General features: G+C 31.4%; 4 protein-coding genes and 1 long non-coding RNA gene across 22 annotated transcripts; 3 read left to right on the forward strand and 2 right to left on the reverse strand.

Annotated features, from left to right (window-relative positions):
• Positions 1-240: 240 nt before the first annotated feature.
• Positions 241-2747, reverse strand: LOC138186691 (B-cell receptor-associated protein 31-like). 5 transcript variants are annotated; one of them, XM_069126785.1, is made up of 4 exons: positions 2461-2747; positions 2146-2215; positions 907-1211; positions 241-820 (listed from the first exon to the last, which is right to left on the reverse strand). In XM_069126785.1, exons 3-4 carry the CDS (start codon positions 1178-1180, stop codon positions 387-389), a joined length of 708 nt encoding a protein of 235 aa, XP_068982886.1. In that variant the 5' UTR covers positions 1181-1211; positions 2146-2215; positions 2461-2747; the 3' UTR covers positions 241-386. The 5 variants fall into 5 exon arrangements, with proteins under 5 accessions (XP_068982886.1, XP_068982885.1, XP_068982884.1 ...); XM_069126784.1 differs by lacking the exons at positions 2146-2215; positions 2461-2747 and adding exons at positions 1385-1485; positions 1621-1756; XM_069126783.1 differs by lacking the exons at positions 2146-2215; positions 2461-2747 and adding exons at positions 1295-1485; positions 1621-1756.
• Positions 1802-5804, forward strand: Chchd3 (Coiled-coil-helix-coiled-coil-helix domain containing 3). 8 transcript variants are annotated; one of them, XM_069126795.1, is made up of 4 exons: positions 1802-1943; positions 3019-3261; positions 4589-5115; positions 5519-5804. In XM_069126795.1, the coding sequence occupies exons 3-4, from the start codon at positions 4707-4709 to the stop codon at positions 5692-5694; spliced, it is 585 nt and encodes a 194-aa protein (XP_068982896.1). In that variant the 5' UTR covers positions 1802-1943; positions 3019-3261; positions 4589-4706; the 3' UTR covers positions 5695-5804. The 8 variants fall into 8 exon arrangements, with proteins under 8 accessions (XP_068982896.1, XP_068982892.1, XP_068982899.1 ...); XM_069126791.1 differs by lacking the exons at positions 1802-1943; positions 3019-3261 and adding an exon at positions 3832-3958; XM_069126798.1 differs by lacking the exons at positions 1802-1943; positions 3019-3261 and adding an exon at positions 3990-4099.
• Positions 5520-6463, reverse strand: LOC138186697 (uncharacterized). Its single transcript, XR_011174963.1, has 2 exons — positions 6355-6463; positions 5520-5767 (listed from the first exon to the last, which is right to left on the reverse strand). It is a non-coding gene; the product is annotated as an uncharacterized LOC138186697 (long non-coding RNA).
• Positions 6464-6482: 19 nt separating this feature from the next.
• Positions 6483-8748, forward strand: LOC138186693 (B-cell receptor-associated protein 31-like). 3 transcript variants are annotated; one of them, XM_069126789.1, is made up of 3 exons: positions 6483-6605; positions 7542-7840; positions 7940-8748. In XM_069126789.1, exons 2-3 carry the CDS (start codon positions 7573-7575, stop codon positions 8368-8370), a joined length of 699 nt encoding a protein of 232 aa, XP_068982890.1. In that variant the 5' UTR covers positions 6483-6605; positions 7542-7572; the 3' UTR covers positions 8371-8748. The 3 variants fall into 3 exon arrangements, with proteins under 3 accessions (XP_068982890.1, XP_068982891.1, XP_068982889.1); XM_069126790.1 differs by lacking the exon at positions 6483-6605 and adding an exon at positions 6721-6843; XM_069126788.1 differs by lacking the exon at positions 6483-6605 and adding an exon at positions 6874-7016.
• A 2519-nt stretch (positions 8749-11267) lies between these two features.
• On the forward strand, positions 11268-23590 carry Nox (NADPH oxidase). 5 transcript variants are annotated; one of them, XM_069126670.1, is made up of 20 exons: positions 11268-11285; positions 11994-12199; positions 14192-14286; positions 14426-14537; positions 14611-14708; positions 14838-14958; positions 15242-15392; positions 15513-15723; positions 15901-16130; positions 16238-16426; positions 16658-16851; positions 17236-17557; positions 18068-18209; positions 18354-18496; positions 18690-18825; positions 19012-19232; positions 19669-19865; positions 20128-20341; positions 21825-22024; positions 22621-23590. In XM_069126670.1, the coding sequence occupies exons 2-20, from the start codon at positions 12056-12058 to the stop codon at positions 22816-22818; spliced, it is 3318 nt and encodes a 1105-aa protein (XP_068982771.1). In that variant the 5' UTR covers positions 11268-11285; positions 11994-12055; the 3' UTR covers positions 22819-23590. The 5 variants fall into 5 exon arrangements, with proteins under 5 accessions (XP_068982771.1, XP_068982769.1, XP_068982770.1 ...); XM_069126668.1 differs by lacking the exon at positions 11268-11285 and adding an exon at positions 11466-11903; XM_069126669.1 differs by lacking the exon at positions 11268-11285 and adding an exon at positions 11477-11621.
• Positions 23591-23798: the final 208 nt, after the last annotated feature.

Raw genomic sequence — 23798 nt, forward strand, 5'->3', positions numbered from 1 at the left:
AAAAGTATTGAGCAGTTGTATTCATTTGGTATTTTATTATTTAAAATTTTGATAAACTATATTGTAAAACTTTAATAAAGTATGTTGAAATAGCCAATCATACTTAAATATTACTGCTATATGTAAAAATGGTTACTATAACAATATTTTCAATAAAATACAGTATCGAGTAGATATATTTAAGCGTTTGTATCACATATCAATGTGTTAATTAATTATACATAGATTTTTAACATAGAATTATATATTAAATAATTTATTCTTATTTATCTTATTATCTATACAGTACATAGATATACAGGGCGACAGAACTCTATAATACGAGATATCAGTCGAAAGCAATTTTTATATAGAAGAACAGAGTATAAGAAGGAAATAAAAGGAATTTAATCACTTTTTTTATCGTTAGTTGATTGGACGCATTTGCTGTATTCGTCGTTTAATCGATCATATTCCTTGGCAAGGGATTCAGCTTGCGACTTTATAGCTTCTTTATCTTTCTTTTCTCTCGCAAGTTGATTTTCCAATTCTTGAATTTTTATTTGTAATTCGTTAATCTGAGCTTTCCATTCTAATGTTACTTTATCATGAGCTTCGGTCGAGTCATTTTGAACAGTCTCTCCGCTAATTTTTTGTTGTAACAACAAATGTTTCGCTGTTGTAGTTGCCGATTCAGCTTGACGCGTAACTGCTTCACTTCGTGCCAGTAGAGCGGCTTGATTAGAGATTAAAATTACGAGACGACGTATAACAAGACTTAAGAACAGTGAGAAACCAGATATATGAAAGTTACGTTGCGCCCTGAATAGTTTCATACTACCTGTATAAAATAATAATGGAATCAGAATCAAATGCTGAATTCAACATAGATATAATATCATATGTGATAAAAATATGAATATACACCTTGCAATCCGGCATCAACATGATGATGATCTCTCTCTACAGCTACAACTGTTGAATACTTTCGCATTTCTCTAATAGCATCTAATAAAATCACAACTAATATTGCAAGCAAAATTAAGAAATAAAATGATGCTCTATCGCTTAAACTTTTTAAAAACTGGGATTTAAAAATCTTCTGCCATCTTGTAGGCGAAATTATTGGTAACACCAATAGTAAAACTATTATGACTTCGACATACAGAAATCCAGCGATTAAAGACCACTGAAGACTCATGATTAAATATTGCTTTAATTTCTGTAAATATCTAAAAATATCACAAAACATTTAGATGCTGCGTATTCATCTTTCCAGCTGATAATTTTTATAAACACCATTAAATAATTTGACCGTGAGATGTTTATAGAAAATATGTCAAAATTTTATATTCATATGAACAGAAATGTTTGATAAAAATCATTTAATTAGATATGTAGGTACCTCTATAACATACGAAATATTATAATACTTAAATCTTTATGAGTAAAAACAAAATAACTGCCTTTTCTTATTACAATCCAATAGTTTTCGATGCATAGAATCTGAAAATGCAAATCTTAATTTTAACAATCCAGCTATTCAAAAGTTGTACGTATGTAAAGTTAAGCGTTTTTAGCGTATTTAGCAGCTTATTTTAATGCCATGCTGCTTCTATCTATCACCTGATTGACGCGCACAAATGAGCATTTATTCTCCTTCGTTTTTTTTTTTTACCTTCGCCGGCTGTAATTAAAGTATTGACACGTATTGTAGATAAACTTTACACATAAATTAACACATTGACGTAGGCGGCTGGAATCTTGTGACTAACTCCAACCTAATTCAGTACTCACTTACAAATTCCATGCTCTAATTTTTACTGTTTTAGGGGCGTATACCTCAAGGAAAATATTTGACTTTTCCCGTCTAAGTGGTCGCCGCTCACGTGTATCTGTTATAGCCAGCGACTCCAATCACTGAACGAATCGTGGATAGAAAAGCCAACATGACTAGTCAAAAAGTAAACTGTCAAATACGCTAAGAACGCTCAACTTTACGTACTCGTAACATTTACACTGCTGGATTCCTAAATTTAAGATTTACATTTTTGGATTCTATCCATTGAAAACTATTGTAATGAAAAATGACGATAATTTTGTTTCCATTAAATCAAAGTTCTGCCCATATCGTTATTTTAATAAAATATTAATTCTTATCCTTACCTTCTATTTCTTTCTTTTTTTTTTCTTTTTTCTCTCTTTTTTTCTTTTTTCTTTTTCTTTTCCTTCACAACTGTAACAAAAATTATTATCGTATAATAACATCTTTAAACATTATGTATAATAATGACAAAAATTAAAATTAACAACAGTGTAACCAAAGTTAAAAATAAAAAAATAGTCAACAACACATGTCACTTGTTTAGACTATTTCTATATTTTTAAACATATTACATACATTCTAACCAATATTTATATATATTTATTTATAGTAAGAGTTTAAAAACTATTATTTTAATACATTTAAAACAAACTGACCTGTTAATCATGCTCATATAAACACTTGCTAGGGAAAATCGTTTTAAGATTAGGTTGTGAAAAATCAATATGGAAGACAACAAAGTCCTCTTTTTTTCGAAATAGATAAACGATGAGTAGACTGTTTCTGTCTCTGCCTCTGCCTCTGTCTCTGTTTCAGATATTTATAGCATTTCGCGCAGAATGTAAATCTTCTTGTTTTCCATGTTGATTTTTCACGACTCAATTTTCTTCTATACTTTTGGCAGGGAGGAAATATTCTACTACATATCTCTGTAACTGCGTATTTATGTATCCTGACTTATCATCAGATCTGTCAATATTTAGCTAATAATTCATATATATTCATATATTTTTTAATGCATCGTAATACAACGATATATTTCTATACGTTCAGATTATTTTATTATCTGATATATATTATCATTCAATTATATGATATTATAGATCCCATTAAAAATATATGGTCATATCTATATCTATGTCTATATATACATGTGACATATATTTGGCAATTAAAAACTCATATTCTTAATATAAACATTCCACAAATTACAGGTACAATGGCCTTGACGGGCTAGGTGTCCGGGTTAAAAACTAAGGCTATCACCGTCACGAATATATATGTTAAAAACAGTATAAAGGATCTTATATCACGTGCATTCAAACATTTAAATACAACGCACAATGCATGAGAATTCTGAGGGGTAGAGACTAGGAAGAGTGAAGAAATAATGTTTCAAAAATTAACGGTTATTGTCAGGAAATATTGATATTACCTTTTTTAGTATGAAATTAAAGGTTAATATTCTTGTGCCAAGATAAGGAATCAATCAGATAAATCTTATTAGAAAGAAATTATGTTTGTATGCTTTATTACCGTTACCTGTTGTTACTTTTAACAGAAAACTCTCTGCTAACAATCGCGAAATTTGTAGGTTATATATTTATTCCCGAATTTTAATTTATATATTTGAATGAAATAAAACTAAAATTATATTATAGAGATTTTAAGAAAATGCAAGATAATTTTTAATTTCTGCTTCCTGATATTACTATAAGTTACTTAATGCACAGGCGACTTTTGTGGATACAAGAATGTATTTATAGAATATCTTACCCTTTACTTTTCTTTTTTCCTTTCTTCGTTTATAATGTATCTATATGATTCTCTATGATCTCTATAATTATTTTTATGATAAATGATTATATTTTTGTGAATATACATTTATGAAAACACTTAAACGTACGTATATTTTGAAAAGAATCGCCTTCTTACCTATAATTTAAGTAAATGCTTATATTACAAAGCGAAATTCGAATTTGCGAGAGAATTGTGAACTTACCTTTACGATTTTGTTTTGTTTTGCTTGTATATGTATACCTATCTATACATATGTATGCATGCATGTATGCACAATGCGTGTAGGTTACATATTACATATTTTTTTCCTGATTAACGTATATTTAAACATATTACTGTAATAACAATAGAACGGTACCGTATCTTTGATGTACATCTAAATCCAATTGTCTTTATCATATGCATATAAATAATTACAGTGGTTGTGTAAGTGTTATGTCTTATTCATGATAAATAATACATTAATTTTAATCGTTCCCGGATTTTGGTATAGTTGTAATCTTATTAATAGATAATAATAGTTTTGCAAGCAGTTGCTATATTATCGATTGCAGTAATCAAATTAAAGTATGTAAAAAATAAAGGATGCGTACACATTTGCTGTCATACGTGCATTGACATTACTCGCAAATCTGTTAATATTCAGTTAGTAAAACAAAAAAACGACATAAAAATTCTTACATACGTATGTGTGCGATTTGACTAAATATTAACAAAAAAAAAAAAAAAAAAAAAAAAAAGGGCAATTACAAGAAGAATGTAGTGAAAAATGTATTTTCCTTCTTCATAAAATATTATTTTGGTATAACAAAACTTTTGACAGTTAACGATAAGATATTAATTAGTTTGCAAATTAAATGCTAGTACAGATCATGTATAATATTAGTATGATACTTGTATTTGCATAAAAAATCCATTGTATTAGTATGCTTAAAAAGTGTTAAAAAGAATTATTTATTTATATTAATCTTGCATGTGTTTCAGGTAACCAGTCTTACAGTTTATTTAATTATTGGTTACAAAACATTTCTACTGACAGAGGTAATAAGATTTGCAAGTAATTTGTTGTGAGTTTATCAAAAAACAAATTTAAACGGACAATATGGGTTCCGGACAAAGTACTCGTAAACTTACTATCAATAACGAAGAAATAGGTGTAATAGAAATATCAGAATCCGTTGTGGAGCGTTTAACTCAAAAAGTGCCTGAAACAAATATTAACGTGGCAAGTGAAGTAAGACCTACTACTTTAGAGAAGCCGTCTTCTGAAAGTACTGTTTCTCAACAATTACCTCAAAGTGGTGATATACCAGCGAATGCTGGATATCCCACATATCATCGACAATTAACTCCAACCGCTCTTCAAATACAGCAACAGGAAGAACAAGAATTTCGTAAACAGAGTAATTATTGGCAACAACGTTTGCAGAAATTGAAACAAAAACATGCAGAAATTAAAGAAATCTTTAACGCAGAATATAAAAAAGCAGCGGAACAATTATATATTGATGGTATATATAAATTTGCCACTTTCTTTTGTAAAATATGAATACTCTGTATGGTATTCATAATTAAATTAATCTTATATTAACCACTCTTAATATTTTGTCTACATTCGTTAATAATTATTAATAATTGTACACGTGATCATTCTTTTTTAAACTTTCATAAGATTTATATATTTAAAATATTTATTGCTTTGTACAATTTGTACACATATACTCATACATGCACACTGTGTACAGAATACATATCATTTACTTATATAATATATTATTTTTAAGTTAAATATATATATATATATATATCATACAAACAGATACAGATATAAATAGCACTCTTTAAACACTATATTGTTTATAAATTGTTTATACTGCAAATTGATAATTTACCTTCTATTATCTTTTTTTGTAGGTAAAGAAAGGGTAGATATTGATGGTACTGTCCAACCATGCAAAGATATTTCTGAGAAAGTGATCAAATGTTACCAGGACCATCCTAAAGAAATTCTTAAGTGTTCTACCTTAGTCGAAGAGTTTTCTAATTGCGTAGATCAGCGTCGTGCTCGTGTGATTGCAGCACGTTGTTAATATATCTCAATATTGTATTATTAGTAGCCAAACGTAATGTTATTTAGTAAAAAAATTTCAAAAAATAAATTATCTGAAAATAAATTATGTAATATATATATATATATATATATATTCAGACTTTGTACACTTATTTTTATAATACTAATAACAATAAGTAATATTCCTATTATGAAATATCACATTTGAATAATATAAAAATACAACCAATGAAAACAGGATTGATTAAAAACAAGAAAAGGAAATGGCAGTTAGAAATAGAATACTAAATATATATATGTAATCCCGAGAATCACATTAATGTGTTACGTATATATCTCATATGATTCGAAATGATTCGAAAAAAATGATTTGCAATAATGATAATTATCATTATTGTAATTTTGTATCAATACTCTTTATTTAATAGGCTAAAATTTGAATAATAGATGTAATAGAAGCACGTTTTTATGACTTCCACTCATCTTAATTGTTTATGTTTTTCACGCTTCTGTCTTTATACTCTTCTAATTAATTTCTATTAAAAAGCGAGAAAATCAAAGACACGTATATACATAGTCATATCATTATAATTACGTCTTTCGTCCTATCATTTCGTTTGGCTAGAATTTCTTCATATCTAAACTCATTTCCATAAATCTTTTCTAGGACATGACTTACTGTTTATTCTCATAGCCTAATTTCGCCCCTGAAATACAATAACTTCCTGCCCAAACATCTTTTTTGTACCGTTACAAATAAGAGAGTAATCAAGGGTGGCAGAGTTAGGTGGAACGGCTTGTATAAATTTATGATTATCTTTTAATTTACTTTGAAAACTGTATTCACAATACATACATATGCATACTTCGCACTTTGTACCATTTATTTTTATACTATACGTGGAGATACCAGTTACTTGCTACATACTGGTATGTATTTTTAGTGACTAATGTTTTGAATAAAATCATATAGCTTTTAGTTTAATTAATTAATTAATTAATTAATTATGACGAAATAGTCAAATACTGGCCAATTTTGTATATTTAGCGCATTATAATTAGTGCAAAATAAGCAACTTTTGCCAATTAATAATATAAACATTAAGATTGCTAGTATCACTTGCCAATTGGAAACGTTTTAGCAAAAAATTAAGTAAAGTAAAATAAGGTAAAGATGAATCATTTTACTTGTTACGGATCTAAATACGATATATAATATATTGCTTTATTATTCAATATCGAAATACTTTTGACTTCGTGCAAATAAATTACTAAGTTTGAAATATTGGCAATCCTGATGATGAATGAATCATCATATAGTTGATAGCAGTTAACTAACAGGTTAGTTTAGATTTTAAAGGTATTAAGCTGACTGTTTTTATATTATTTACGTCGTCTGTAATATATTTAATACGCATTCTAAAGACATAAAAAATATTTTAAATAGATAATATGTATTTATTTCTTCTTGGTACTTGATACAATTTAAAATTTAATTTTATAATTTCTATTTTGCATAATGTCCAATGATAAACATTTGCAGTTATATATACAGATAGAATTTGATCGATGTCAATCAATTAAAGCTTTATTTCAGTTAAACAAATTTCTAGATCATAAATAACTAATCTAATAATTTTTATCTAATTCTTATTACATGTTAGTACGAGTCCAATATTATTATATATTTTCTAGTTTGTTTATGTTTCTATAATTAATTATATTTATTCAAATTGTTAATGCAGACGATGAATAGTTAGTTTAAATTTAATACTTTATTTGCTATTAATTTTAGTAAGTTGTTCTTGTATGTATGTATGTAATTATTATTATTGACAATAATAATTTTTCTATATGATATTTCAGATGTGTAAACCCGTTACAATAACAGACAAACATGAGCCTGCACTGGACTTTAATTGCTGGATTTCTTTATTTTGAAATTGTAGTAGTTTTATTATTAGTATTACCAATTATTTCACCTAAAAGATGGCAGAAGCTTTTTAAATCTAAATTTCTTAAAAGTTTAAGTAGTCAAGCATCAGTTTACTTCTTATTTTTACTTGGAATATTGGTTTTGTTTCTATTGGACGCTATTAGAGAAATGCGAAAATATTCTACAGTTACCGAACATAAAGAATATCATTTGAATGCTGAAATGCAAGGTATGTGTATATATATATATATATATATTTCTAGTGGTATATTTATGGTATTTTATCTATTTGGAGAACTAATTTCTATTCCACTATTACTTTATATAGGTAATATGAGATTATTCAGAGCGGAACGAAACTTTTACATAGCTGGTTTTGCATTGTTTTTAAGTCTTGTTATACATCGACTTGTGATTTTAATTTCTACTCAAGCCACTCTGTTGGCACAAAATGAAGCAGCTATGCGTCAGGCTGAATCTGCTACTACAACAGCGAAACATTTATTGTCGCAAAAAACAATCGGAGAGATTGCACAAAATGACTCAAATGAGGCTCATGATGAAGAAATAACAGAATGGAAGAATCAAGTTAAGGAGCTGCAAACGAAAAATCAAGAATTGGAACATCAGCTTACAAAAGAAAAGAAAGATAAAGAAGCTATAAAATCACAAGCTGAATCTCTTACCAAGGAGTATGACCGTTTAAACGACGAACATAGCAAATGCCTTTGTTCAAGTGGTAATAAGAAAAGTGATTAAATGATGGTTTTGTTACATCCTTCATCCTTTTTAAGTTTTTCTTCTTCGTTATTTAATATTTGCATCAAATTTTGTTATAATTATACGTATTTTACATTATATACATATATTCTATATTATATGATATATATGTATATGTATATATATTAGTATATGATAATTATATATATGTATATGTATATATTATACATTTATTTGTGTATTGTATAGTATTGTAAGGAGGAAAAATTGTGAAAGTATAAAGTATTTAAAATAAGTGATTCAATGTTATAAAATGACGGTCGTCCAGCGTATGTTGGGTTATTCGTAGTCCTCGCGAAAGGTTCGTGAAGAAATATATATACTAATCATAATAAAACATAGAGTTAAGATCAATAAGATCTATTTTTACTTATTTCTTTTTTAATTACTTTTTGTATTTTACACCTGGATCCTATTAAATACAATCTGTTTCTCATGATAATATGCAAAATACACATGTCATAATACATATGCACATATGTAGAGTTATAAAAAGCAGTCTAATACGTTGTGTAAAACTAACTATATGTAACAGTTCAATCTCCAAACAATCGTCATTGTATGTCTAACAATCAACAAGATAACGTAAAGAAACTACTTAAAAACGTACGCATACGTGTATTATTAGTTATAAGTTAACGTGTTATCCATATTTTCGAAATTAGATGTAGGTGTAACCATGTCGGAAAATCGTACCGTTATTTCAGTCATTGCCATATTTTCGGTGAAGAATTGAGTTAAAGTTTCAACACCTGTTCGAGGCTGACGATCAAATGGATGATATACCATAGCATATGCATTTGGAGACTTCCTATCCATCGGTCTACGGTAACACGCAGCATCTTTGCAACCAGTTGATTCGTTCTATTCAACCTACATATATGTACATGTAATGCAAACAACTATAGATGTAATCGATTAATTTTATTTTCTATATCGATGGTTTCAATAACAGAAGCTGACCAGTATGTATCAACTATGAAAAAAGATATTGTTTATTTGCGACGACATGTCGTATATACAAGTATATATTTAAGTATCATCGAAAATAGTAAATTGCTATTTTACTTTTAGACGATTTCAACAGCGACTAATCCGAGTGTGTGAACGATGCAATCGCAAAATGCACTATTAACAAAGTAAAATACCATAATAACATTACTATACCAATAGAATTAATAAAAAGTTTTCAAAAGCATGTATCCATCTAATAAACGAATCTAATGTAATAGACAAAGGAAATCTTTAATTGAGACCAGTAAATTAGGATTGTAAGCATATATATATATATATATATATGTATAGGAATCATGTATGAAAAATCAATGTAATTTAAGTGAGTGAATCTGGCGAGTATCGAACCACGCGGAATGAAATCAAGTCTGCGCCGCTCCTTCTCCTTTTTCCATTGTTTTGTTACTTGCCGTTAGACCGCGCAAGTACACGTTGTTATCATTACCAAACATCATCGATCCGGATAGGGGACGGATGAAGCAATGGTGATGTGTCCAAAATTACGAAGATCATCGTACATGTTCCTATTAGGAGACAAAAATGTTAGCCTCCATAAAATATCTCCAAGTACATCGAATCCATCTTTCACGGTTAATAAGATTCTTTCGCCTCTTGTATCGATTCGATTGATTTGTATTGATTACAGGTCCCGTATGGATCCCCCACATAGATGCGGCCACATCATCTTTTCAAATCCTGAATGTCGAAATTTAGATCATCTGCTGGTCGATCGATGTCCTTACGTAAATTGGTTCGGATGGCTGATCAAATAGATACAAGATCCAAGATACCGGGCTTATCGCTTGCTATTTTACTCGAAAATTTTTTAAGTTATAAACATACAGAACTAGCAGGATACTATGATCTCTTCGAAATCACAAATCACTCTTCGAAAATATCTAAAGTAAGCTATGATTGAGATTAAAATGTAGATACATTGTACATACGTAACCATATTTAGTCTTCTTCAGCATCTTTGTTCTCCCGTTTTCAAGGGAAAAGAATAACGATCGCCGTTAACTAAATTAAAAATATTTATTTTGCACTTCATTGAAAATATGTACATGATAAAAAGAAACGAATGGAAATAAGGAAAGGATATTTTGCAGTATTTTTCCTCGAAATATTTCTCTCTCGTGCATGAGAACAACGTATCTTCTTAATAATCTTTGGAATGCAGAAAGTATTTAAACTGGTATTTTCATAAATACCACATACGAAAATACGTATATGTATTCACTTTTTCTTTCTCGTCGAAAACTAATTGTAAGTTTACAATAATCCGTTTTGATCAAATATATGCATTTATAAAAAAAATTCAGAGGATATTGACAGGAGTACGATTGCGACTGATGAAATTCTCAATCGAAGTTCGCTGGTTCGTTTAAAGTTTTAAATGCTTCGTTGTTCAGTTTCGTCTGTCTGTTCTCGTTGTTTCTATTATAGATACGAGATTTTCAAGGTTCTCCGCCCATTCGATATTACCTAGTCGAATATAAGAGATTTTGTTATAACCGAGATCGAGGTGCAATGACCTTTGGCATCTGTTTCGCAAATCACCGTATGTAACAATAGAAAATAAATAGAATAAGTGAAACTAAATGAAAATTCATTTGGTACTTATAAATTATGGCTTACAAAACAGTTTATAAAACGGGATTAATCGGAGTTACATCAGGACTACATACATACATACATACATACATACATACACAAAATCTCTTATAGAAGCGACAGTGTGTAAAGGGTATTATTTATACGGGGAAAAAAATCGGAAAATAGGGGAAGAAAAAATAAGAAAGGGAAATTATAGAGGAGGAGGAGAAAAAGAAACGGAAGGAACGAAAGAAAAAAAGAGACGATGACTCAAGAAGTGAAAGGTTGACTGTTTATTCGTCTGTCTGTTTCTCTGTTCGATTGCATGATCTTTATTGAAAACGAAAGGCATCCACATCCCGCGCGCGCGCCCCCCCCCCCTCCCTTCCGTTTCGTAGATCTGAAACGTGTTCCAAAAATTCTCGTCGGGATAGATTTGACGGTGAAGAAGTGGATGGGTGGTCTCTCTCGGCTTTCGTCAATAACAATCGATTTTCGTTCGTTAGTCTGCGTCTGTCAACGAACCAAATCGCAACTTGTAAACAAGAGCGTGATTCTGATTCTGATTCTGATACATAAGTGCTTACATCGTTTCCTTTCTTCCGTTCAATCGACTCGAAGTAAAATATGTTCTGTTAAAGTATTGAATATAAATTAATCGACTAAAACTTTTTACGGCTACATAATAAAAAAGAAAAAAGAAAAAAAAAAAAAAGAAAATGCTGTTAATTCGATTAAAATGAAGAATCCTGTGTAAAGTGTTGATAAAATCCTGTTCGATACGGTGAAAAAGATAAACAAGAACCTTAAAGTGGAACGATTCGGTTCGTTAACTTAACTTCTCCCCGAAGTATTCAAAATTTGACGGAACAGTTTGAAATAATACGATCGTGGCCTGCAGTGTATTCTTTAATATCTTCTATACTAGATCAAATCTTTTGTAAACGTTAATGCGTACAGTGATATATTCGTTCTCTTTTTATTTATTATAGAAATTATTTATTGGAAGAAATTATTTGTTATTTAATAAAAGCTGTGGCAAAAAATTGTTTAAATGGAAAGCAACGCAAACCATATGGAGGGAGAATTAATGGAAAGGAGGAGAGCGACCACCTTGGAAGAGTGTTCCCGTATAATCGGGGTAAACGGCGTGGTTCGTCACAACAGAGACTCGTTTAAACAACTGTTGCTGGATCTGGTGAATATTTTACTAACTTAATAATCGAGTCGATCGGAAGTAAATATTTTTATGAAAATTTCGAAATGTTTATCTCTTTTCATTCATTATGTGTATTAATAATCTCACGAAATTAGATAATTCTAATATTTTGAGATATTACACACACGTATAGAGATAATGTTACACAGCGGTATCTATACTCTACATATGTATATTCTATGTACATTCTTGTAGATATCTACATGTGTACTCTACATATGTACATATCTCTACATGTACAGAAGAAACAAACGAATAGTTACGAATAAAATTAGAATAAAATTAGAACGAACGGAAAAAGATGCTATCGGCCCGATTCTAATTTTCTCATTCCACTTTCATTATCATGGTGAAAGCGTACCATGGTGTACCATGGGCACATAAAGGGGAGTAAAACGGTAAACTCCAGATACATATGTACATACTATATATATTTTAATATAGCTACGTATACCAGAAGAAATTGATCTTACAACGAACAAGATTTTAGGAGCAATTGTTGCAATCTAGAGCTTCCTACCAATCTAGAGGTAGGTAAAGAAGAATCTTAGCTTAAACGTACTAACTAAAACCATACTAAGAAAACTTGACGAAAATGTTACGAAACATGGTGAATGTTGAACAGTAATCAGGGAATATACAGATATGTATGTATATCAGCCGTTCGGTGATTCAAGAGTCGAAGTCAGGGAGCAATTATAAGTAACTGTCTGATTAAAGGAAAAAGATCGCATAGGTATTGGGCGGTTTTAGAAAAGCTGAAAAGGGACAAAACGACGAGAAAGACAAGAAGACAAGGTCGTGCTTTCCATTGAAAGCAAATAACGCCAAGGTTAGATCGTTATCGAGCAGAGGAATGATTTAATATCGGAGAATCCGCTCGCTCAAGGGAAAATGAGAGACAACGGAGACGGGCCCGAAGGTAACGGCGATGTGGGATTTATCGAAGGCCGGAGATTTCGATCAAGGTGACCGATTGCCCGGAGCCAACGAGCCTCGTTCAGCCTCACGCTTCACGCTTCATGCCTCCGGCATATTCAGTGCTCGTCATTCGGTCGTATTCGATCGATTTTTACTCGATGATGATCCTGTTTCTCGAACAGAGAAATGAGGAACGAGACAAAAGATTACTCGGTGCATTACCGGTGTCGGACCGGTTAACCCTTTACACTTTATACCGTGAAATAAGCAAGTGTGTTAAAAAGGGGGTTTTCATCTTTTGTAATTTGTGGTAGAGGCACGATATCATTCGAACAAATACAATGTACCGTTATGGTATAATCGCATCCATGATTATGAAAGAGGTATGACAATGAGTTGAAAATCTGAAAAAAATCCAATTTATTATCATGTGAAATAATATACATATAGAGTAATATGCTGCAAGCATTCTAGTAAAATAATCGTAAATTGATCGTTTTTTAAACATGCACAAATTTCTAATCGTGCTTATATTTTACGAAAAATTTAAATACCAACTATTAAACATTTGTTGTTAACAATTTCATTTATTTAACTAAATTTACTTTCTTGCCAGTTTACCTTATATATCTTGTAAATAAAATTGTATCGATTATATTTTCTATACGCGTTGTTATTATTCATTTCTATGGAGAAATCTATTCTTTCCTGTCGCTCTTATATGTATTGGGTTGGCAAATAAGTGATTGCGGATTTTGTCATTAGGTGGTAATGACAAAATCCGCAATCACTTAATTGTCAACCCAATATTTCAGAGACTGCTTTATCTCAGAAGATATGTACTCATTCGCTCGAATCATAAGCTTTTGAAAATATCACTTATTAAAATATCCTTATTACTCCGAGCTTTTTATTTTCTTCCTCATATGACGTAGTGATTTTCAATAATTTAGAAGTTCAAGACGGAAGAAATGACATTTCTTCCTCGATAAATTATACCAATTACGCTTTTCACATTCTCTAAAATCTTCAAAATAATATACATTTCAGACGTTGATGGAAAAAGTGTTTTCATTGTTCGACCGCAATCAGGATAAAATATTGACGCAGGATGAGTGGATCGAATTCTTGAAGGGAAGATTGAAGTGAGAGCTATTATATGTATACATGTATTTATTATCTGCAAAATCATGTTACAAATAAACCTTACAAATAAACTACCTTTTTACATTTATCGTTTATATATTACATACGTTGTATTAAACTTATATGTTATTGTAACAGAAATGACAAACCAAACGATCTTATTATCCAGCTCGAGAACGTTGCATACAGTATATGTGGCGATAATCCAGTAACTTTTCCGAAATTTCAACAGATATTTTCTACTAAAGAGGTAAGCGTTATCGTTAAATAGCATATAAATACGTTTACTAGCACACCGATGTATGTACATGCATGTATTACAGATCGTAGATAAATTATTTCGACGGATTGACGAAGAAAACTTGGGATATGTAACATCGTTTCAAATCATGGAATTCCTCTCGACCATTAGCAATACAAGGTAACATTATTATTGTCGCATAATTATCTGGCAGAAATTTTATCAACGATATATCCTAATTTCTTAAGATCTTTTATTACGTCAATATTTGTCAATAGCTGGTTGATGTCTTATAAAATTTGTTCAAAGACCACTCGCCGGCTTCGACAAGCGCAGTTTGGAATGGCTGGAAAAACTTTTTAAACAGACGGTGGGCAATGAAAAGGAAATTAGGCGCGAGGAATTTAACAAAATCGTCACTTCGAAGAACGTAGGCAGAAGGCATAAGTATTTCACATTTCAAATTTGCAGTTTAATCTTCTTCTCTCGAATTTACTTCTTTTTCTATTTAAAATTCTATTTCGTTCATTCATATAATACGAAATATTAGATATACGACACCATTGATTATTGGTTACCCCTTATTGTTATACCTCGGTACTTTACCATACATATCTATCATTGATTCAACTTCAACTATCAACAGTATAAAAAGAACAGTAAATCTTCGCATACTCTTGAAGTATAATCGGAGATATATCATTTCTTTTCAGCCGTTTTTCACCGACCGGGTGTTCCAAATTTTCGACAAGGATAATTCTGGAACGATATCGCTTCAAGAGTTCCTCGATGCGATGCATCAGTTCGCTGGAAAGAGTCCCGACGATAAGATAAAATTTCTCTTCAAAGTTTACGACATAGATGGTGAAGTAACTTTAAATATTAAACTACCTATATTTCTATTCTTATTCAGAAGAACAATGTGCTAACTATAATAATCGTTATCGAATCTAAACTGTTGTGAAATTTGTTGTTCGTGAAAAGGTGACGGATTAATACAACTTCGTGAATTGGAACACGTGATGAGAGCCTGTATGGAAGAAAATGGTATACAATTTAACGAAGAACAAATTGAGGAATTAACCGTGGCCCTGTTTGATGATGCTGATCGAGCTAACCGAGGTGCCATCACCTTTGAAGCCTTAAAAAAACAATTGGAGAAGCACGAAGGCTTATTAGAAAATTTATCGATTAGGTGAAAAGGGCTTTATCACAAAATCACTTTTTCCGTTTATTTTAACTGGGAATCCGCCTATCCAATATTACCTATAAAATTCATACCTATAAAATAATATAATTTATAGGGAGATAATATTAAGTCAAGAGTTGCAATTTAAATAGAAAACTCTTAACAACGAATATTGAATTACAGTATCGACCGATGGCTGGTGCCGCCAAAGCCGGAAACGAAGCGAAAATCACGGTTAGAATTTCTCACCACTTCATTGCGCCCTTATCAATTAACGAAGCCATATATGAAAAACAATTACGTTTACATCGTTTTCATCTCGATCTTCGTCTTAATCAATGTGGCCTTATTCGTAACAAGACTCTACGAATATAGAACGTCTAATGGCTACGTCATGGTTGCACGTGCCTGTGGTAAAAGTTTCGTCTTTGCTATATTTTATAAATCACCCTGACTGATCATTATCAGACTGGTCACACGGAATATCATTCATATTTTCATAAACGTAATTTTAATACAGGTCAGTGTTTAAACTTCAACTGCAGTTTCATCCTGGTTCTTATGTTGCGTCAGTGTATTACCTTCCTACGAACTCATGGCTTTAATTCTGTACTGCCATTAGATCAACATATCTATCTTCACAAAGTGACTGGAGCTCTAATTGGTATCTTCAGCGTAGTACACACGGTGATGCACCTTCTTAATTTTGGTACGATACCATATTATACCACGATACGATACAATTGGGGTAGTGAAAATAAAGTTAAGCTTAAGCTTCTCTTTCTAGAACAAGTACAATATTATCGGGTCGTGCGTAAAGTTCCGTCGAATTTCCCAAGATTATTCTTTAGCAAATTATTCTTTAGTCAACTGTAATATTCATTCGGATATCAACTGTAATTAAGGAAAATTGTATTCTAAAAGCGTTCAATGTTTTTAGGCACTATTGTGGTGTATGACGAGGCTTTTAACTACAATAACTATACAATGTATGAGTGGCTATTAACAAGTCGGCCAGCTCTATTTGGGCTCATAGGAGGTTATGCAAACCCTACTGGAGTCACCCTTATCGTTCTTCTTGTCGTAATAACGATGTGCTCAATGCCATTTGTTCGACGCGGTGGATGTTTCGAGGTAATAAGTAATTCTTCATTGCAGCCGTTAGATCATCTTACAATTAGACGAGTAAATTAACAAGTATATCGATCGATAGACTTTAGAGAAGAATCCAAAGTAATGGTGTAACTCTTTAAGAAACATTGTTACCCAAATTTGTTAAGTTCTACAAGAACCATTCTACAAGACACCATAGCTATTATACAAGACCTACAACAGATATTTCCTATAAAATATGGCAATTCATTTTTATCGTATAATACGACTATGATGCCTACATTGAAATAAACATAGCATAAAATAGAAAATACACGGCGAATCATTTGGGATTATCCTATAATCCTTCGATTCTTCATTAATCGATCGTTAAGCTGACAAAAAATTAATATCAATATTTTACAGATATTTTATTGGTCACACTTATTATACATACCATTCTGGATTTTGACGATACTACATGGACCGAATTTCTGGAAATGGTTCATAGGACCAGGTACCATATACATGCTGGAAAGGATACGTCGAATTGCTTGGTCTCGTTCACAATTGGGAAAAACGTACATAAGCTCAGGCCTTCTGCTACCATCGAAAGTGACGCATTTAGTCATCAAGAGACCTCCACATTTCGTCTTCCATCCCGGCGATTATGTTTTCGTCAACATTCCAGTTATAGCTCGTTACGAATGGCATCCTTTCACTATTAGCAGCGCTCCAGAACAAGAAGGTCCAAATAATTTATTTTAGACAACTAATTTAAAATTATGCGTCTATTTTAGCGTTTCTTATACGCTTATGCAAAAAAATACACAAAACCCATACATATGGGTACATAATGGGCAGATGTGTGTGTATACATATAGGATACCTACATACAAAATATCTAGAATAGGGTATTCGTTACAAACTTTCGTTAGTGAATCATATCTTTATTTAACTTCTACATCTTTATAGTATGTATACCATAGTTTATAAAAATATGAATTTGCATAAATAGTCCGCAGTCTAGAAATAATTCATACCAAGTCATCGCACGAGTAATACTGTTTTCCTTTTTTCTTTTTTTTCTTTTTTTTCAATTTAAACAAATGTTCGTATCTCGTTCAGGTGATGTAGTTGATCAGATAGAAATGTCAGCAGGCATTATAATATATATTATTATTAATAATATAATAAATATATATTATAATATATATATATATATATAAAGTACACATCTTATGTTTGATTTTCACAGGCTACATATGGCTTCACATACGAGCAGTAGGTGAATGGACGAATAGTCTTTACTCGTACTTTGAGAAAGAGCAGATAAAACTTCAAAGAAACAATATATTTCCTGTCGAGAGTTGCAGCAGCACCGATGCTCCTAAGCAAATGTAAGTTCCGTGCACTTTTGTTTATCGGTTGACCCGTATAGCTGAAACTCTCACTATACGTATGTATGTAGTACATAGACAGACAACAAACGATAAATGAAAGATACATCATTCTTAATCGTTTCCTATTCCTTCGCGATATAGATATCTTAACGAAAAACAACAACAAAATGCCAATGACAAGATACTCTCTACCAATACGACAAACGGAAATCATCGTTGTTTCGACAATTCTGTGTTTGTTCCTGATAGTGAAAAAATAATACACTCGCCACAATCTGCAAGCGGTAATTCATTTGAATTTTGTTAAATTATTCGAAATCCGAAGGTCTTTTAGAATCAAAGTCTATTAGCTTCGTAACATTTTCTATCTCGAATTTGAAATCTCGAATTATTATCAGAATTTCTCAAATTGCTTTCTAAGACGCTTTCTATAATTCTTACTCGTTTTATTCTTTTACTTTTACTTCGTAAAATTAGGCACAACAGATAACAACACGTTATCGAACAAGCGGGAACTTCGTCATTCGCTGTTTAGTAGCAGGATCCCTTTGGAAAAGTCTATTTCGGTACCCAACATGCTGCCAGGAAGGAAGAAAGGTGAAAGATTAGCTGTGTAAGTAATAATAATTAACGTTTCAAAATTAGAATTTCATGTTGGTTTTTATATTGAATAAAACAAAATATTCATAATCATATTTTTTCAAATATTAGAGAACTACTACTATTATAAATTATAATATTTTACGGAAAATATTAATTTCGATGGCTACATAAAATGATCAAGTCGTTTCTTTCACAGACTTCGCGATTACACAAGATCAGAATCGGAAAGAAACTTCAACGATCGTGAAATACGCCATAAGCGTTTAAAATCTCTAGACCAGGCCTATTCCAGCCCGCAGAATAAAGGATTAGCACAAAGCTTCCGGTACATGCGAAATAAACCCGCAATAATTGCTTTCAAGACTCCAAGTCTGGAAAACTACGAATTAGAATCAACAACATCCGCGAACGGATACAGTAAGTCATCGTGTTCCCGCATTTCTCAAAGTTAATCTTCTTTCAGAATAAATAGCAATTTTCTGTCTGAATAACGTAAACACTTTACTTATTACTTATAAATAGAGTGGTTACCGATCTCCTCGTGATCACCAAATTTCAATCCCGTACAATATCTTTCGTTGAGAGCTACACATATCAAACTTTGACAAATAGTTTCGTCTTCCTTTAATACCGTTTTCAATAGCTGTTTCAATTTTCTGATTAAACTGCGGATATCTGTGCAAATTCGTATTTCTATGAATACATGCAAATAAAAGAGCAGAACCTTGTTGTTTTTCTACTATTCGTTTTCTTTGAATATGATTCCCAAAACGTTTTCATTTCTTATCACTTGCACCTTAAAATAAAAAACTTGCGATATGAAAGTAAATTGATATAGTTCTTGATGAAATAGTAATGCCGCAAACAACCGTGGACGAATACGGGAGAAAATCATCGAATAATCCAATAATAAATACGATGCAAGCAGCAGCAGAGGAAGGTAGACTACAAATGAAATTCGAAGAAACTTCGAAAAAAGATTACGATGATATCAAATCTGACGATCCTTCGGATGTAACACTAAACTATACCGTCGGCAAACCATTGGAGGTATATTACATAAATATGCAAGGCTTTAATTTAAAAGTTTAAGCTACGTATGTCTAAGTAATAGGGATGTTAGATATTTTATTATGCTTCTACGTTGTATTATAAAGAAGTAACAAAAAAAATTTGAAATTCGATTTAAAGACATTAGTAAAAAGGTTTATGTATATACGTAGGTAATAAAGGCAATTATGTAATAATAAAGTAATTTGCGTGACATATGGAAACTTGTAATTTAATTAGTAATTAATCATTATGTATTCAGATTTTTCTGGATGGACCATACGGAGCTCCTTCGAGTCACATATTTCAGGCCCAACATGCGGTTTTAATCGCAACGGGAATCGGAGTAACACCTTTCGCTTCGATATTACAGTCCATCATGCATCGTTACTGGAAAGCCAGGCACACTTGTCCAAAATGCAAATTCTCCTGGGCCAGTGAAATACCTCCCACCGTGATGCATCTTCGTAAGGCAAGTATCTATCTCAGTATTTTCAATTTTTTACGCTATCTTACAAACTCTTTGAAATACTTTAAATGATATTCAGTATATGAAATTACACCGTCTTCATAAATCAAAATAAAAACCAAATATTCTCAAAATAATCCATATAGCAATAATTTCAAAGCATTTGGAATAAGGGATTTAGTATAGTATCCAGACTGTAAAAATTTTTGGCCTGAATGCGCCTTTACGGGGGTATTTTCCGTCGCGAAAGCCGAAAATGAACCGGAAACGAGCGGTTCTGACCTATAAATTCATCCGAACATTTGACCGACGAACTTTAAAAGTCTTAACTTTAAAAGTCTGTGTAAGATTTATTACACAGAAGATTACACAGTAGAGAGATAAACAACAAGCGTTGAGCGATTTATTGAGCGACGGATGAACATACAGATGAGCGACGAAATCACGTCGCAGTTGGTACTTTTAATATGACTAGAGATTTTTCATTGATATTGCCAGAAGATCGCCCTGTATGAGCGAGCTGAAAAAAGCGATACATTCTATCTGAAAGATAGAAATAGTAAAAGAAAGCTGCATAGAGGCCTCTTGTGTCCTTGTCTAACGGACGCTAACGGTTTGTTCTTCTTTTGCGAAACAGAAGAACTTTATTTCTCTGTTCTTCCAACCAACGGCACCGCAACGGTCTCGTACGGTAAAATATCGTTCGTGTCCATTCGGAATAATCTGATGAAAGAACAGCGTCAGTCTGCATGCCTGATTAGACAACGATTAGAAGTCCTTCTATACAGCCTTCTCTTTCTATTAACATGTCGCATCTGCTTACATGATAACATATGACTCGCGTACTCAATCCTTGTATCACTATGCTCTTAACAAGACTGTTTTTATTAGTTCATCGTTCTTCTTACCTGTTTGCCGCTTGTCATGGATACGTACTAAAATACAAACATAATAACTGAAGATTGAGCGACAACCTTTTGTCTTTCTGTCCTTGTCTAATTAGACGTACACACTGACGCTGCTCGTGAAATCCATGTTGCACTTATATATACACTGTACGATGGTGCATTCATTATTAGACAAGGAACGCAAGAATTCTTTTTATTATATTCCTGCATCGTTTTTCCGACTCGCTCACGCACTCCATCTTCGTATGTACTATCTATCTATAGACCATACAAAGCGGTGAGCGATAAGCGACGGAACGAATGATGGCCAGAAGACAATGCTAATGCCCAATGCTCTAAATGCCTATTTTGCCGCCTATCGCTTAAATTCTCGTATTCTCTGTATTTCTTGATTCGATAAGTTCATTGCTAATTGCTTCTCAGCTTTTGAAAACATTATCGATGTATCCATATGAAAAGTATATTAATTCTATTACTAATAGTAAGTAGATAATATTAATTAATTCAAAATATGTACGCATATATTTTAACGAAATATTTGATTATCAATCGTCACATTTGAATCGTCATATCTACAGGTAGACTTTTTCTGGATCAATAGAGATCAACGATCCTTTGAATGGTTCGTGAATTTATTATCACAACTAGAAATGGAACAAGCAGAGTTAGGCATCGCTATGGAGCGGTTTCTTGAAATGCACATGTACATTACCAGTGCTTTGCAGAAGAACGATATGAAAGCCGTTACCTTGCAGCTAGCTATGGACTTGCTTCACCAAATGGTTCGAAATCGATAAATTTTTATCCTTCTTCATTACTTCTCTACTTTTTCGTATTATTATTGGTGTAAATCAAACGAAGAATGTCTTCGCTTGTCTAATAAAAGTTTTATTTTCCCGCATATTTTTAATCTTAAATATGTATATTACGTACATGAAACATGATGAGTTTTAATTTTTTTCACAAAAAAGAAAACAATATAGTCTTACAATAGTTTTAACCCTTCTTTCGCTATGAATTTTATTTTTTTATTTTATCTTTTTATTATTTTATTTTTATTACCATTAATAAAATTCTTTCTATGTTATTTTATCTCTCTTAAAGAAATCACCTTTTTCAAAACAACTTCTATAAATTCTGTTATTAGAATGTTAAATATTATAGATGTACATAAGGCTAGATTACTTATTATGCCGTCTGACGATTTTAAAATATATTCAATTATGCAAACAACATGTGGTTTTTTTTTAATTATACGTATATTTGTTGTCACATGTGTATACACGTACTTCATAGCGAAAAGGTTAAAACGAAAATGCTGATTTTATAAAACGAAAAATTAGATAATTCCACAGAAATAAATGGCTTAATTTTTCAGGAAAAACGGGATCTTATAACAGGTTTAAAAACACGGACGAATGCTGGCCGACCGAACTGGGATAAAGTATTCAAGCAGCTTCAGGATCAGAAGAAAGGCAAAGTGACAGTCTTTTACTGTGGTCCGCCGCAACTGGCAAGAATTTTACGTTACAAGTGCGACCAATTCGGTTTTATCTTTAGAAAAGAGTCATTTTAAGCTTTTTAAGAAGAGAAACCATACCATAATGTTTATTTATTTATTACAACGTACTGTTGCGAGATATGTTTATAAAATCTCCATTCATCGTCTATTATGTTTTAAAAGTAATGGCATACGCCTTAACTAAATGTTCCATTATATAGTGAATGTTATCTAATTTTGTTTCATCCAGGATCAGTATAATCTTTTCAGTAATGTCATCCAAATGCAAAATTTTTACTTCATGTTATTCATAATTCTGGCTGTTTCGTGCATCAACCAAATTGTTATTAATACAAGGAGAAAATTTATTTGTCGTTCTGTCATAATCGGAAAATTTGTCAAAATGCGACTACAGGGCCAACTAACGATCGTCAAATTACTTTTTTTTCCAATTTGCAATCAGAATTGCGATATTTGGCTAATTTCAAATGTGTAACAACTTCATATGTCATACGATGTCTGTATGTATACTCTGTCCGACGAGTCGAGACAGTGAACGTAATCAAATTTTGTTTACAATATGGTCTAGTGAATATATATCAGTCTACTTATTCTGCGCAACATTTTATTTGTCATTAGAAGTAAGAAACGATAAAGGAAATTAAACTCGAAAATTAAATTAATTTATTAAAAATAAATATATAAAAATAACTAAAAATTAATGACGAAAACGGTTAATTCGAAATCACGTTAAAACCGTCCAAGTTAATTAAAAGAAATGGAACAAGCGCTTTACAAGAGTATATGTAAACAGAAAATTCATCTAAATAAAGTTGAGATAATCAAACTAATGTGATTCATTTTATATAAGATCGGAGAGAAAGCTAATATTTAGAATGATATATAATAATAGATCAAAAATACTTAAAATGTTAGCAGACTATCAACTAATATTATTAAAATAAATAAATAATTGTATATTTCAGGGAACAGTAGATGGTGATTTGTGACAATTAATTGTAGGATTTAACGCGTGCATTGGCAATTTGACAACC

This window comes from Bombus flavifrons, chromosome 14 (assembly GCF_040668555.2).
Source record: "Bombus flavifrons isolate JBK064 chromosome 14, iyBomFlav1_principal, whole genome shotgun sequence".
NCBI classification, from domain to species: Eukaryota; Metazoa; Arthropoda; class Insecta; order Hymenoptera; family Apidae; genus Bombus; species Bombus flavifrons.

Bases quoted from the DNA above. Each gene is read 5' to 3' on its own strand.
- LOC138186691 (XM_069126785.1), bottom strand. From the start codon at position 1,180: ATGAGTCTTCAGTGGTCTTTAATCGCTGGATTTCTGTATGTCGAAGTC. The intron at 821-906 runs GTGTATATTCAT...TATTTTATACAG, and splicing joins TGTTGATGCCGGATTGCAAG to GTAGTATGAAACTATTCAGG.
- Chchd3 (XM_069126795.1), top strand. From the start codon at position 4,707: ATGGGTTCCGGACAAAGTACTCGTAAACTTACTATCAATAACGAAGAA. The intron at 5,116-5,518 runs GTATATATAAAT...CTTTTTTTGTAG, and splicing joins GGAACAATTATATATTGATG to GTAAAGAAAGGGTAGATATT.
- LOC138186693 (XM_069126789.1), top strand. From the start codon at position 7,573: ATGAGCCTGCACTGGACTTTAATTGCTGGATTTCTTTATTTTGAAATT. The intron at 7,841-7,939 runs GTATGTGTATAT...TACTTTATATAG, and splicing joins TTTGAATGCTGAAATGCAAG to GTAATATGAGATTATTCAGA.
- Nox (XM_069126670.1), top strand. From the start codon at position 12,056: ATGGAAAGCAACGCAAACCATATGGAGGGAGAATTAATGGAAAGGAGG. The intron at 15,393-15,512 runs GTGAAGTAACTT...GTTCGTGAAAAG, and splicing joins CAAAGTTTACGACATAGATG to GTGACGGATTAATACAACTT. The intron at 17,558-18,067 runs GTCCAAATAATT...TGATTTTCACAG, and splicing joins CAGCGCTCCAGAACAAGAAG to GCTACATATGGCTTCACATA.